Source organism: Populus trichocarpa, chromosome 1 (assembly GCF_000002775.5).
Source record: "Populus trichocarpa isolate Nisqually-1 chromosome 1, P.trichocarpa_v4.1, whole genome shotgun sequence".
NCBI classification, from domain to species: domain Eukaryota; kingdom Viridiplantae; phylum Streptophyta; class Magnoliopsida; order Malpighiales; family Salicaceae; genus Populus; species Populus trichocarpa.
In genome coordinates, this window is record NC_037285.2 from 25277014 (window position 1) to 25293077 (window position 16064).

General features: G+C 33.5%; 2 protein-coding genes across 2 annotated transcripts; both read right to left on the bottom strand.

Annotated features, from left to right (window-relative positions):
- Positions 1-302: 302 nt before the first annotated feature.
- On the bottom strand, positions 303-2635 carry LOC7485734 (BTB/POZ domain-containing protein At5g60050). Its single transcript, XM_002298349.4, has 2 exons — positions 1781-2635; positions 303-1575 (listed from the first exon to the last, which is right to left on the bottom strand). Exons 1-2 carry the CDS (start codon positions 2336-2338, stop codon positions 622-624), a joined length of 1512 nt encoding a protein of 503 aa, XP_002298385.2. The 5' UTR covers positions 2339-2635; the 3' UTR covers positions 303-621.
- Positions 2636-7986: 5351 nt separating this feature from the next.
- Positions 7987-11634, bottom strand: LOC7485733 (probable serine/threonine-protein kinase PBL5). Its single transcript, XM_002298348.4, has 5 exons — positions 11347-11634; positions 10610-10866; positions 10272-10461; positions 9774-10165; positions 7987-8582 (listed from the first exon to the last, which is right to left on the bottom strand). The coding sequence occupies exons 1-5, from the start codon at positions 11453-11455 to the stop codon at positions 8310-8312; spliced, it is 1221 nt and encodes a 406-aa protein (XP_002298384.2). The 5' UTR covers positions 11456-11634; the 3' UTR covers positions 7987-8309.
- Between the last annotated feature and the right edge of the window lie 4430 nt (positions 11635-16064).

The following is a 16064-nucleotide window of genomic DNA, read 5'->3' on the forward strand; positions in this document are numbered from 1 at the left end:
TTAGTGATTGAGCTGAATGGTGCAGAAGGTTCCATACAGCTGACCCTGACTAGTTTGGGCTCGAGGCTTTATTTTTTAGGGTTTGTTTTTTGCAATGCTTTAATATGAGTGGTTTTACAGGAAGCTGAGATGCAAAGTTGTTAAAAAGGGGTTTTTTTTTTTTAACTATTCCAGAAACTCTGCTCGTTCTACGAGCGAACACCATAGGTAATGTTGAACACCATGTTAACAGGGTTTTATTGATACATTAGCTTCAACGCGTACATGGATAAAAGAGAAATTCCAAATAGTAGAGGGTAAAATTTGGCGCTAATTTGGTCGTTAATAAATTTAATTTCAAACAAAAACAAATTAAGTATGACCTCTTTATAGATACAAATAAAAGGCTACTATCAGCAAGTCAAAAGCCACAGCTTTCACGACTTCTCAATGCTCGTGCATTGTTTCATATTACACAGCCTTTGAATCCTTAGAGACAGCTCAAAAGAATATATTCATGTCCAAGCAGATTTGAGGATCAAAAAAATGAAATTACTGATATAAACCAGCAAAAAAGACTTATTCACGTCATGGGCACATATTGTGGCTTCGACTTCGTTTGATCTTGTTGACGTGTGTCTTTCAGTCTGGATGATCACAGACAGTTATTTGCAAGTGGGAACTATCCTGTTCAGCCGCATATTGTCTGATGAAAGCTCTTCTCCACCAGACCTCAAATGCTTTCTGGATATCGGGGCAGTCATCCCCCTTACTAAGAAAACGGTCAAACCAAGTAAGCAAAATAGTCTGTTGTTGAAGCAATGGAAGGGTAAGAATTGTCTGGCTAAGTCCATCCTCCACCAGTTTCTTATCCACAGATCTAGAAGACCTTGTCATCCACGCAAAGTCTTCATAAAGAGCTTCCAACCAGGTAGACAGCAAAGAAAACCTGCTATCTTTTGGCACCAAGATATGTCCTCTCCCAATTGCAATGCATAGTTGTGCAGTAATCTTGCTGATTTCATGTCGGTACATGGTTGGAATTCTAGAATGGAGAAGTGCAAGCTCCTTCTGATCTGCCCATAATTTCACAAATTCATCACCAATTTTTCTATCAATTAGAATGTCAACAATCCAGCGCATATTCTCAGCTTCTTGAGCTACTTGGGCCATTAAAACCCCTCTATCAACCCTGCAGTCATCTATGCCAGTAACTTCAGATAAGCATAGAATAAGAGAGCTAAGACATCTGTGGCAGAGAGAATAAAGGGAATCTTTAGAAACATCAAGCCTATTGCTGTGATCAGATGAATTTTCTCTAAAAAAGCGAGAAATCAGAGTTCTCATTTCTCGGCGGGCTTTGTCGTCTTTGGCCTGCATAACACCACTCAACAGTCTCAAGAAGATGTCATCAGCCCTAGTAGATGTAGATGGTTCGGATGACACTCTCTGGAGAACTTCAGCTGCCAAGTCACAGAGCTGAAGTTGACTGAGTTGAGTTACAACCTTTTCCTCTTCATCCTCAGACCATGGAATAGCTTCCAAGCATTCCAAGCATGACTCAATCCCTGTTTCAAACATGATATCTGCAGATACCTAGAACAGAACACTAGTATTACCAATGCTTAAAGTTCAGCAAGCTAAAAAAGTAACATCATTATTTCACACACAAATCTCTCCCTTGAAAATTAAAAAAAATAAAAAGAAGAAAAGGACAAGATGCATCGAAAATCAAAACCCAGGAAAGACGAGATCTTGAGGAAAGAAAGAAAACAAGAAAAGACAGGGAATTTAAGTATACCTTGAGGAAAGCCAAGACCCTTGAGACGTCCTCATCCATCAATCTCCTCTTCAGATCATGAGAATACATCAAAACTAAAGTCTCCAAATAAACCTCAACATCATCACAGTCACTGATCTCCACAGATTGCATAACAACCCCTTGATCTCTCCCTCTCAAAGTATCCCTAAAGAAGCCACTCTTTTCCAACAGAACCCTTTTATGCACATCCATTGAAATCCGTGTATGCCCATCTTTCCCAATTACTGTCAGCCTCACATCGCCCCTTCCATAGCAATTCAAGTCCTCGAATTCTTTCATTATTTTTGAGATTTTACTTTGGTGGTTCTGTTCCTCTGACATAATCTGGAACAAAGTTTGGTTTTGGTGATCTGGATATACTGGAGTAGTAGTATATGGTGGAGAAAGATTGTTAAGGCTCCTATTACTCCTACCATTATTTGAGACCATCTTCATCTGAGGTGGAGTTGTTGATGATGGCAAGTTAAAAGAAAGAGTTGGGTCTGAGGATAAAAATCCTTGCTTTATCATTCTTGAAACTTGTCTTTCTGAAGCCATCTATTCGATCTACTTGGGTTTTCCGGCGAATGAATGGATACGGGGAGCAACAATTTTACTGCCTGGATTTGGTTAAGATGTCGGAAAGTTGAGGAGAAAGAAAGAAAGGGAGAATCCAAGAAAGAAGGGGAGGTGTGGGGCTGTTATTGTTGCTGTAATTATCACTTAATTTATTTTCTCCGCTGTGAGGTATATGATTATAAAATAATTCTGTATTTTTGATCCCTTGGATCGGACATGATCCATTTCATATACATCATTGGATCAAAATATATTAAAATCCCTGTATCTAGATTTTTCAAAAAGACTGTGAATCTAAATGCATAAAAACCAGCCCTCATAATGAGATTTAAGACTCAAAGGGGTTTCCTGTTATCTTTTACAAATTATCACTAGGGATTCAGTAAATATGTTGCTGAATTTGAAATAATTACTTCCTCAAATTACTGATCGCAACAATTATGTGCTTGGCCTACCATGAGAATTACTTTGACCATGAAAGTTGCTTTGACAAGGTTAATGCCATTTCAGATCCTCCTATACCAGCTGCAACTGGCAAGCTGGAGAAGCTTCAGACGGTAGATCACTCTAACCATACATTTTGTGGACAAGCACCCTCTCCTTTGGGGTATCTCAAGAGCCTGAATACCTGTCAGTTTCAAACTTTTTTATACTCTGGTATTATTATTATTATTATTATTTTGGTTTCTTAGCCTTGAATAAGATATCAATTTTTTGGGACTCTAATTATGTATCTGTTGATTTTTGATCTAGTTCCAACTAATTTTTTTCTCTGAAACTGGTTTAATGTGCTTTTCTTACCATTCAGGTACTGTTTTCATGCCCTAGATGGTAGCGATATGTCTATAAGATAAAAGTCTAAAACAGTATTTCTTGAATGAAAATGCTAAACAATTTCGTAATCTGTAGACCGGGAGAGACTGGCACTTTTAGAGAACATGTAGAATCAGTAGCGAGGCTCAAGAACTGAATCTGAATTTTAATCCCAGCAGCTATCTTTCAATTTCCACTCAAGGCAAACTTGACAGCAATTGCCTACATGATTGGTGTTGGTGATAATCTGGCATAGGAATTAAAATCTGCATGCCTGTAACATTAGTGGTTATATCTGGTGCATTTGCTGGTACTATCACTTAAAATTGCTTCTGTTGGTGACAGATTCCAGTTTGCAGTCCTGGCAAATTCAGGTCGCTCTTGCTTTTAGTTGGCTTAGTCAAAATCTACTGGTTTATGAGAGAAAGTGAATCATCGTGTTCAAGTGATTGTACCTAGATAACCAGCAGCTGCAAATGTAAGTTCTTTTTTAACACATCAGTTTGTGTTTTTCTGTATTTAGTGAACGATCACTAGATCTTAGCTAAACTCATTGTTGCTTTATGCATGATAAATTCAACACTCGTTAGTTTATGAGACAGAATGGAATCACTTTGTTCTAAGTTCCAGATAGCTAGAGAATTAGCAAATGAAAGCATTGCCACTGTGGTTTTGTCTTCTTTCTTAATGAATATATGAATGAAATAAGTAATTCCTGTGCTTACGGGTTGTTTTGTTGTGCGGCAGAAAAGAAAAAAGATAATAGAAAGCAGCTTGAAGAGCAAATGAAGCAGCAAAAGACAGGTGTGGAGGAGACCCAGGAGCGGACTCATAAGATCAGTGTCACCCTTTCCTTCAAGAGTGTCGAAAACCTACGAAAGGTTTCCTCTTTAAATCATATTTTTACATGCTTGAATATATCCCTACTAAAAAATGTTTTGATTAATCATGCTTGGAAGCTGAAACACTATCTGGCAATGGTTCTTTGTTATTTGCACGTCGAAGTAAATCCATGGCGATTTGGAAATTCCCACTGCTTTCACTAATGATTTGTTTCCAAGGTTTGGTTTGTGCTTTCTTGTACATCTGTCACTTCATAATACTTAAAGTATTTGTTATTTTTTTTCTTTATAGATATTTCCACCTTAAATTTTAGTTTTGAAATAAGATGGTGGTTATTTTTTAAATTATTTTTTGTTTTGAAAAATATTAAAATAATATTTTATTATTATTATTTAAAATTTATTTTTAATATCAATACATCAAAATAATTTAAAAATATTTAAAAATTATATTTTATTATTATTATTTAAAATTTATTTTTAATATCAATACATCAAAATAATTTAAAAATATTTAAAAATTAAGTTAAAATAAAATAAAATTCAAAAACACTTTTACACTGCAAAAGCATCGAAAACATGCAACTTTTTGACCGCATTTTACTTGCTTTTTGAGGTGAGCTTGGTTTTTTATTAAAAAGAATCAATCCAAATATATATATATATATATATATATTTGATCAAAATTTTAAATTTCAATTATTTTTATGAACATGCCTATTCAATTCAATACCAGAATTATTAGACTAGGTCCGGTCCATGATCCAGGCCAAGGCTAAATTACAGGTTGGGCAATGGTCCATCTCAGTTTCATGGGGCCATGTTATTCAAATCTGGAGGGGAGTAATCTCTCCTAGAGAGACAAGAACCTTCCTTAACTGGTATCGAAAAGCCGGTTATACTGCAGATGCATTTAACACAAGGCCTGTGACTAAGCACCCTTGTCAGAAGCCCTTTGTTTTCTACATAAGCAGTTCTAAATATGATCGAGCTAGGAAGCAAGTGATCGGGGTATACAGTCGCAGTTATGTTTGGAATTGTGTTAGTTTTTGTGATTGGTGTTTGAAAAAAGTTGTTTTATAAAAAGTATTTTTAGTTGAGATTGGTTTGGAAAAATACATGTCTGGTTAAAACTGTGGTTGAAATTGAGGTTAAACAAAAAGTAATTTAATGTGTTTGATTAAAAATGTTTTACATGACTTCCTGAGTGTGCAACTATATCAGGTAAAATATCATCAGAAATATAATTGAGATTGCAATCAAATTCTGCAAATGCTACGTTATCATAGAATCTTCTTCTAATATAATTATGTAGTGTCATTAAATAATGTTAAACATTAGTTTTTCGAATAAAACACAATGCCTGAAAAATTTTGTTGGATTTTTTTTATTTTACTGGGTCGGACCCAGTCCAATGCATTTAGATTGGGGTCGGAATCCATCCAGATCATCAACAATAAAGATGCTCTCCACTATTCATGTAAACAGTGGAGAGTGAATTACTCTCCACTATTCACGTTAATAATAAAGAATGAATTAATTCACATGAATAATAAAACAGAAACATAAAAATTTTGTTTTTATTAAATCTAGGCCACAGCCGCAATGATTATCAAAACTTAGAATTTTAACTTAGTTTTTAACTTAATCAAATGTTAATATTTGTGAATGATTATCAATCTCAGCAGCAATTTCAATGCCAAACAGTCCACTAAATCATGAAAACCTCATTGCCAGTGTAAAATGGCATCCCCAGAAAGAATTAACTCTATTGTAGTATTGAAGAGGCCGGATCACCTTCGATGGCTCAAGGTAATTATTAAGTTGCTTTTGAAAGAGTATGATTTTCTTTAATCAAGCATTCATGTTATTCCATGGGCGCTAATTACACTGCTGTTATGCACACAGTCTGAGCCCTAACTCCAAAAAGAGTTGATTCAATTCACTTAATCGATAATTATATTCTGTTCTCCTTTCGGCAGCAACACTATGAGAAAAGAAGGCCCTCTGAGCAAACCTGCAACTGTAGCAAAAGATTCGTACCTCTACAAATTTCAAAGGAGACGTCGGGAGGAAAAGGAAACATAAACTGCAGTCGTTTCCATGTTACCGATCCTTCTCTGCCTGCATATGCAAAAGAAGCAGATGCCATTTCAATGAATGCAGAAGGCATATGGGAATAAAATTAATAGCAGGGGTGAAGAACAGAAATAGAGCTCATAACAATGTTTAAAATAGTTTGAGCTGCTGCACCAAGGAACTCAGACTCAGGTTTTCAGAAGCCATTTGTTTGCTTCATTTGGTGAATAATTTCATACAAGATCATGATTGTCAACATTTAGATTTCTCTACAACCATCTAGTTGAAACGTGTTTTCTCTTCTACTACGCAGATGAAAGCAAAAGATAAAAAGTTTGTTATATGATAAAATCTTTAAAGATAAAAAAAAAATATTATAAGTATGGAGAGATTTTTAAAATACTAAATTTTTTCAATAATATCTACACTTATCAGAAATCTATTACAACCTTTTATATATAAAAAAAAAAAACTAGAAAACCCTTGAATCAAAAAAAATAAAATAGTAAAAAATATTCCTTTTAAATAAGAAAAAAACTAGAAAAGTATCGCAATAAAAAATAAAATATCTATTTTCTTAAAAAACTCTTGCATCGGTCTTCACATGTTAGAAGGAATTCGTCATCAAATTTAGTTTTCAGTTAAAAACTATCCTTCATAAAAAAAAAAATTTGTGCATGATTCACTCCATCATGGTCCCTACCATCTTCGTGCGGGCTACCCTATTATGAATCTCTAATATAATACCTTTATATAGGTTGTCTCATCATGAGTTTCAATGTCAAGATTTTGAATGACAAAACTAACATAGACAAAAATAACATACTAGTTTCTGAATATTTTTTTTTCTAAAATGAAACTTTCTCATCCTCTTCTATACAAACACATCTTGTTGATCAACTTTTTTAAGCTATGATTGTTCTGCAATACACAACAAAGCAAAGTAACCACTAAAAATCATTAGATTTTGATACTAATTGAAGCAGATAGAAGCGAAGGATGAAAATGTTTGTTACACGGGGAAATCCTCGCAGACTAAAAACACAATAAGTATAGAGAGACTCTCAAAATACATAATTTTATTTATTTATGTCTCTACTTGCTAAAAGGCTATTATAACCCTTTATACAAAAAAACTAAAAAATCTTAATAATATTGAATAGAAAAAAAAACTAGGAAAAATTAGATAAATAACTTAATAAAAAATAAAAATAGAATAATATCTATTTTCCTAAAAAAAACTACAGCATCATTTTATCTTCTCAAAGTGCTCATAGAAAAGAATGCTTTAACCTTTAATCATATTTTGGAACCTTCTGCAACTAAAAGAAAATTTAGTGTGATAGTTTCCACCGTCTTATTAACTATTCTTGATTTACTTTGAAGAAAAAGATACGTATAAAAAACATATTCTTAACCCACAAAAAATATAACAATTTAACCATTTAGATATTATTAGTTATTATTAGTTACTATTACCATAAAATTTCTTAATTTCCTTTTCCAGACTAATCTTATGGGTCTTAATTTTTAATTTTATTTTGTGAGATTGGATGGTGCGCATGCACGCCACCATTGCTCTTGGATTGGATTCTGATAAATCTATGAACAGTCATACAGCTGAAATTTTTGGCCGTTACCTTCTGGTTAAAACTCCCACCAACACCCAGCCTTATTGTGAAGGCTTCCTTAGGCGAAACTGAAAAGATATGCCTTTGCAACTTTGAAAATGTCTTCGTATTGTAGCCTTAGACATGGAACATACCATGCCAGTGCAACTTATGCCCAGAGGAAGAAGAAGATGATCAGTGTTCCTGGTAAAGCTTTCCCAATTCAACTTTCCATTTCCAGGTGCTAGGTCCAATTACACAGGAAAAAAAATATATACAGGTGTGCCAAAAAGAACACTTTGAGCCTGAAATTAGATAAGCGCACTTATTACTGTGGTTATTAAGGCTAGTCTATACAGAATGCGAAAATAATTCCTAATGAGAGGCATCTTACATACAAAAACCCAGCTCTCATGTACAAGGATGAAAAGGAAAGGGCAGGAATTTCTGTAAGAGGATGAAAATGTAACTATTGCCTGCTATCTCCCATGTAACAAAAACTGATACCAGGCACTAGGAATATTAACACTGCAAAAATGTGTTGGCCGCTTCATTCCTAATTTTTGGTTCTCCAGATTGGTCATTTATGAGCCCACCACGTGCAATTTATGTTCTACCATTGTCCTCATCCAATCCGGGATGAGATGGTCTCCTCCGAGGGTCTTGTAAAGGATGGATTCGGGGATCATATTTGTGTGAAGCTAGATAGTTCAGAGCCAAAACCACATCAGATACAGCAGGGCGCATATTGGGCTGCTCCTGCACACACATTGCAGCAATGGCAAGAGCTTGGTATAATCCTTTTATTGGATATTGACCTTGAAGGAAAGGGTCAACCATGCATGAGAAGTTCCTCCGGTCTTTGAACATGGGTCGCGCCTGCAAGCAAATCCAACAGATTTCATAAGCCTGTCACTGGTACTACTCTTGGGTTAACAAAATTCCATTTTCTACTTCAATTTGCAAAAAACAATCATGCAAATCTACAATGATCACATTGGTACAAGAGTTCTTCCATTTGCTAAAAAAATTAATTATCAGGAAATAAGATTAAGAATTTGCTCAGGCATAAGATCAAGCCAACACTTAATGAAAGCCAAGGGTGTAAAGTTTCTGCTTGTACCCTATTTGAAAACTTAAAAAGAACTTGAAGATATTGATGTGGGACTAGACACTTCCTGAAAACTTTCCAGAAGTTTTATCATTCATAATACTGCAATCTAAACATGAAGTGTTGATAAATGGAGGCAAGGCTACAGTAAAGCCATCTAAAGGACTATTGTTAACGATAGCAGGAAGGTTCAAGATATGAATTTCATAGGAGCAGCAAGAGAAGTGAAAACAAACAGTTTTGTGCAAGTTACAACAAAATTAGGGAGGAAAGGACTCCAATGGGAAGCTGAGTTTATTATGCAGTGCATTTAATTGATATCTTTTATCTAACATATAGAAAGGTATTCATGCTTTAGGAAAAGTTTCCACTTGCTGATACATATTGCATTTGCAGCGTGCTTAGTTTAATTAAAAATTGAATATGGAGTGCATAGCCATGCCCTTCTGAACATTTTCTCACGGTTAAGCAGTGTTGAAGCAAGCCATGTGTCAATTATTTATCGTTACATTATGAAATTGAAGATCTTACATTCAAAATGCTTTTTCCGCACTGCAAGTTATCAAGATATTCTAGTTATAGTCAACTTGAATCGTAAACAAATGATTTCAAGACTAGTTAATTGTTATAGAGATCTTGATTCTATAAGCACCGGAAACAATCTAGAGAGAGAAAACAACCATAAAATGATCATCTATATTTCACAACAATGGTGTCATCAGAACCAATTAAACATGCAGAGCCAGTTTGTTCAGACAACTTCCAAATGACATCAAAACATTAGGCTCTTCTTAATTTTATCATAACCAGTAAAGGTGCCATTTCAGTTTAAAGAACTAATACTTTAAGAGTGGACCAACAAGAACATGTTTCCTTGAAAGCACAGTTAAACTGAATTAAAAAACCAAAGACCTTAGCAGCAAAGCAAAAACAAATACATCCATCAGATATTGTCTTACCCATGCGACCAGATTTTGCTCATTGCGTTCTTTTGTTTGATCAATTGCTTTCCTGCCTGTGATGAGCTCCAAAAGAACAACCCCAAAGCTATAAACATCTGATTTAAACGTCAGCTGACCTGTCATTGCATAATCCGGTGCACAGTACCCATATGTGCCCATAACCCTTGTAGAAACATGAGTATGGTCACCGCTGGGTCCCACTTTTGCCAGCCCAAAATCAGATAGCTTAGGATGATAGCCCTCGCCAAGCAAAATATTGGAGCCTTTTAGATCACGATATATAACAGGGGGTGTCATTTCATTGTGCAAATACTCTAAACCCTTTGCTGCACCAGCAGCTATTTTCATTCTTGCATTCCAATCAAGCGGTTGCCTATTGGGCGGAATATCTGAACACAGAAATGAGAAAAACAAAAGTGTTAACAGATAAGAGAACAGTAATTGGTAAAACACAAATGTAAACAAGGAGAATGAGAAGCCAGGACACTTAAATACCATGCAAATGATTTTCCAGAGATCCTAATGGCATGTACTCATAAACCAATAACCTCTGATCTCCCTCAGCACAAAATCCAATCAACTTGACAAGATTTGGATTGTCTGCTAGACTTAGTGTCAGCACTTCAACTACAAACTCCCTTATCCCTTGAAGTCCATTTTGATCAAGTTGCTTGATAGCGACAACCTATAACAACAACAACACAATTTAAGTCTAGCCAACTACTGAACAGTGAACATAAGCAAACTATAAAGGAGACACTTTACAAGGAAGGTACCCTGTAATAAAACATACAACATTTCTGTATGTAGTAAATGACTTATTTTGTACCTACCTGGTTGATTTTTTCCAGGTACCCTTTGTAAACTTTGCCAAATCCTCCTTCACCCAAAAAACAATCAGACCTAAAATTGTCAGTTGCGGCCACGAGGTCCTCAAAAGTAAATGTTTGAGCCGGATTTCCATTGTTTCTTATATCCTTAGAAATCTCATCCTTCAAATTTAAACTCTTTACATCCAACGACAGTTGATCATCCTTGGACGCCCCTTCTTCCCTTGAATCGTTCACATATGGCTTCACTTTCATCGACCCTAAAAAGAAAAGAATAACAAACAATCAAAAGGGACGGCCATGAAAGCTGAAAGCAAACACAAACGACAAGGAAAAAAAAATAGTGTACACCAAAGAAGGGTTTTGTGCTATGTATGCAAAACATAAACCCCAACAACAACGAAGAATTACCTCTCTTCATTTAGAGAAATGTTTCAAATTAAACGATTATACATTTTAGCAAACCCATTTTAGCAAAAAAATAAACAAAATCGAAAATTATTCTTCTTTTTTTTCAAATTAAAGCGAAAGAAAAAAAATGATCACAAATTTAAAAACATAAGAAACCCTTTGCGTTGCAGTCCATTGTAATTGATTTTCAAGAGAAAAGAAACCCTATAACATATCAATTGACTGAAAACAATTATTAAAACGATAGTAACAAAACAGGAAAACAAAGGGGGGGGTTACATTTCAAAATTAAAAAAGATAAAAACTTTGGTCATGCAAACTTTAGCTACCTGAAGTTAGTTGTGTTTGATCTTTGCGTTTAATGTTACTGTTATTTTCATCGATGCTGCTGTTCTCTGATCGCTTACTCGATTTTCCGGAAAAGCAAAGAAAACCCATATAGTATACAATTCCTCCTCCTCCTCCTCTTCTCCTTTTCCTATCCTCGGTTCTTCTCTTACTTTCTCTCGGTTTTGTTTGAACAGATGGAACAACAGACACAAAGAAAAACTAAGAATTAATAGGGTTTACAAATAAAAGAAGAGCTTGCTTGCTTGGCTTGGATTGGCTTCTAGGAGAGAAGTTTCTATTTAATTTATTTATTATATCAGGACATTTTTCAAGCTCCGATTAATTGCATATTGGTCCCTCTACTCTTAAGATTCTCTTAATATAATCCTCTATTCTGCTTTTGATTTATGTAATCTCCTCATTCAAGAAGCACTCTTTGTAATGCGGTCCCTTCATCAATTTTCTGTCGGATTCACCATTAATGTTTTATGCGTGACCTAACATGTAAGCTAGAGCAGATACGCATAGAAAGTTTGTTGGTTAAAAAAAAAACTTATAAAATCATGAAAAAAGATGCAGATTTTGAAAATAGAAATTAAATTGGAAAAATGAAGAAAAATATATTGCTTAAAAACTATTCGGAACATTATACCTAAGAATTCGGGATTCTTATTTTCATCTCCAAGAACCCTAAACTCACAAATCTCGCAAGATCTCTCAAATTAGCTGCAATTTAACCTCTCCTTGCTATATTAAATTACTTGCCTTGTTATCTCATGATCGACAAGTCATATTTATCTTCAATACATTGGCATGCGTTGGAAACAAAGTATAAATTTGGCAAAGGCACTATATTAAGAATTTTTCTTGAATAAAGGGACCATATAAATTAAGAGGAGGGTAGAGGGACCGCATTACTAAATTGCGAGGAGGACTACCCTCGTAACCGGAGACAAAGCACATGAGATGATTAACCACTTCGCAGTTATGTCACTTGGACTTGTAGTTACCTTGTAAGAGAACACGTATCAGCAATCTCAGGGGCTGTTTAGTAAAACCAGGTATTGTCTTACAGTGATTTGGTGTTCCCAGTTGCAACAGAACAGATCTTTGTTTTTTATTATTATTATTATTTTTCCTTCTAGAAGGAAATAAGCAAAGCAGTTTCACTGTGACACTGTTTGTATTTTTATTTTCTTGTATTACCTGCCCGTGACGTACGTATCACACCGACAGCGGTCTGGCTGGTCTTTTCTCGAGGCGAGAGAGCAAAGTCAAATGCCATTTTTTTATATTGAAAACTAAATTTGGTGGCAACCGTTCTAGATTTGTTTCCTCTTCGAAGCGGGACCCGAAGATCCATCTTACGCGCTTTCCCATTTTCTCAGTAATTTGAACGGTGGTGATACCACCGCATTGAACATAAAATTAAAGTAAAAATCTTAAGGGCTTGGGATTTTAAACGTGGAGTCAGCACTGTTCACACGCATAAAATACGATGGATCTGCTGTGTATTTTTTTAATAACTTATTTTGTTCTTTAAAATTTAATTTTAAACAGTTTAATTCTAATTAAAAATCAATTACTTTTAACTTTTCTAGTTAATGGTGGGACTAGAAGAACAAGAATAAGAATAAAAAAAATTTTATAGATGGTGTGCTATAAGTTTCAGGAAATATATATTTTGGTCCTCGCATTTTAAGAATAATATAAATCATATAATTTTGGTGCTTCAATACTTTTCTAATTTATTTTTGTTATTTTTAATTCCTTGTTGAAATAGGAGAGAGAGAGGTCATTGAATTTTGACGGTAAAGAGAAAAAAATATTGTTGATACCGATTTAAACCACTAAAACAGTCGATGTTTTTGTTAACTAGTTCCATTTGATTATAAGAGTTCATATTAGGTTTTTTTACCTTAAAAATTCATGAAAAAACATATATGAACTCGGGTTGGTTTTGGTTTTTGAGATGTTTTTTTTTGTTTTTTTATATCATAGATAGGTTTATCACGATTCTTAAGATGTTTTTTAGGTGTTCTGGGTCAGATATGGGTTGAAAAACGAGTTTTTGAGTCAAAAAAATTAAGCCCTAATTTTTTGGGCAAAACCAAACGATACGTTGTCTATCTCGGCAGACAACACACCATTCGATTTGTTCAAAAAACAATTAGCGCGGGCAACATGTCGTTCACCTCATATGTAAAAAAATAATAATAAGGATCCAGTCGTGCGGGCCTACCAGGACAGACCTGTACTTGGGTCATAACAAATGGGTCAGGCGGGCTGGGTTGGGCTAGCTTGGCTTGCTAGGCCCAACAACGCCTAACCTTTTCTTTTTTATTTTTTTATAAAAATTAAAGCTTCTTTTTGTATGTTTTTTTCTTCAAATTTTATTATTATTTAGATTTACATTAATACACATTTTCTCTTTTATTTTGTTTACAAAGTCTCTTTTAATTAACAATTATTATTTTTTATACATTTAAATTTTAAGAGGCTTTTTTTATTCATCTATAAATTTTTTTTATCTATTCCATGTATGAACTTTAATTTTTAAATAAAAACTTTTTATTTTCATGTAATATTTCTAATATATGCAGTCTTACATAATTTTTTTCTTCTTCTTATTTTATTCAATCAATTTAATGTGTGTGTTTATTTATATTATTATTTGATTGAATAAAAAAATATTTTAATAAATAAATTTAATAAACACAACCAGATAATATATCATGTTTTGTGAGATTAAATGTTTTAGTATATACATGTCTCTTGATTTTTTCTAGTTTTATTTGAGTTATTGTTTATGATTTTTTTTTCATTTATTAACACGCATAGTTCTTGATTTATTTGATTATATGTATGTATAAGATTTTTTATTTTTATTTTGATTTTTTTTTAACTACAAAAACGTGTTAAAATGACTGTGCATAAAAATTTTTATTGAAAAAATATATATCTAAGATGTGGCGAAGCCCAAATCAAGTATCTAATATAAACTAAAAGAGTTGTACTCCTCCTCGCATAATATTATTCATTGTAATTGTGCTTTTTTTCTTCTTTTTTTTTTCTTTTTCTAATATGTGCTTTTTTTTTTAATTTCATCGTTTAACATTAGATTTATTGAAAATTGAGTTTATAATTATTCAATGGAATATTGCTCTCTATTTTTCTCTTCATTTATTTTTTTTTTCTAATTTATGTTTTTTTTTCAAATTCAATTTCATCATTCAACATTAAGTTTATTGAGAATTGAGATTCATATTTTTTTTTAATTTATCTTTTATGAGGTTAACATATAATCATGTTCTGAACCGCGAGTTTAACAAGTTAACTCAATTGACTCGGTTTTTCTTTTCTTTTCCTAGTTGACTTTTTTTTCTTCTTAATTTCATTATTCAACATTGGATTGATTGAGAATTAAGTTTCATGATTTGTTTTGATCTACTTTCTATGAGGTTATCCATATCTCATGACTCAGGTCACGGTTTTGGTGGGTTAATTATGGTTATCTCAAGTCGTTTTTGTATCTATTTTTTTTCAATTCCATATTTTTAAACCAAGTTGATTGAGAATTAAGCTTTATAATTTATTTTAATTTATTTTTTATTGGGTTATCCTGGTCTCATGACCCGAGAAGCAAGTTTGGCAGGTAAACCCGAGTTGACTCGGGTTATTTTTTTAATTAGTTTTTTTCAACTTCATCATTCAACATTAGATTTATTGGAAATTGAGTTTTATAATTAGTTTTGATTTGATTTTCATGGGGTAATCATGATCTCATGACTTGATATGTGAATTGATGAGCTAACCCGAATTAATCCAATATGTTATCGTCCTAATATTTATTAAAAAAACCTCATCTTTAATATTTATTTTAAATTAAAGTATGTTTTTACTAATCATTAAGGTTGTTTTTAGACCCATCAAGACAATTAAGTTACATCAAATTAATTTCTATACAGTTTAATTTTTTTCTTTTAAAAAAACATTAATAACAACCAAATATTTTTTTATATTAAAAAATTAATTCCACTCGCAATATAAGGCGGTACAATAAACTAGATAAGAACTAAATATCATCACCATCCATCGCCGATTTCATATCGATGCACCTGATTGCTGCTAGTATTTCTATTAAAATAGCAGTCTTACCATTTTGCCCTCGAAGGGCGTTCCTAGTATTCCACTTTTTCGGTACACAAGGAAAGGAAAAACTTGTAGAAGCGGTTCATATGTTTCGGTAAACTGACAGAAGGCCTTTGCAGTTTGCACTAATTTTGGACCGTCACTGACAGCGATTCGGGCTGTGTCTTTCTTGGCCACTCTATAGGATTGACTCTCAATAAAAAGTGTCCACGTTGCAAATAAGTGGGAGAAGTAAGAAGTTGGTCGGATTGCCACAACCGGCCCTCTTTTTTTTTTTTTTGTCATCGGACCTCTTTTCCAGTTAAGCAACCCCGTCCAGCCATCCATTTTCTACACGTATGTGACTTGCAAGCTCTCTTCCAAGACTTTGACTCCGCGATCTGATAGGTTGATGCAGGTAAAGTTTCATTTCAAACTGTTTCGAATATTAATTTTGTCTGAATTTCACATATAAAAAAATTAATCAGAGAAGTGAGTTAATTTCTTTAGTTTATAATCATGTAAATATATAAATACATGCTAATTATAAAAGTATTTTTTATTTTCATATAATATTTTTAATATA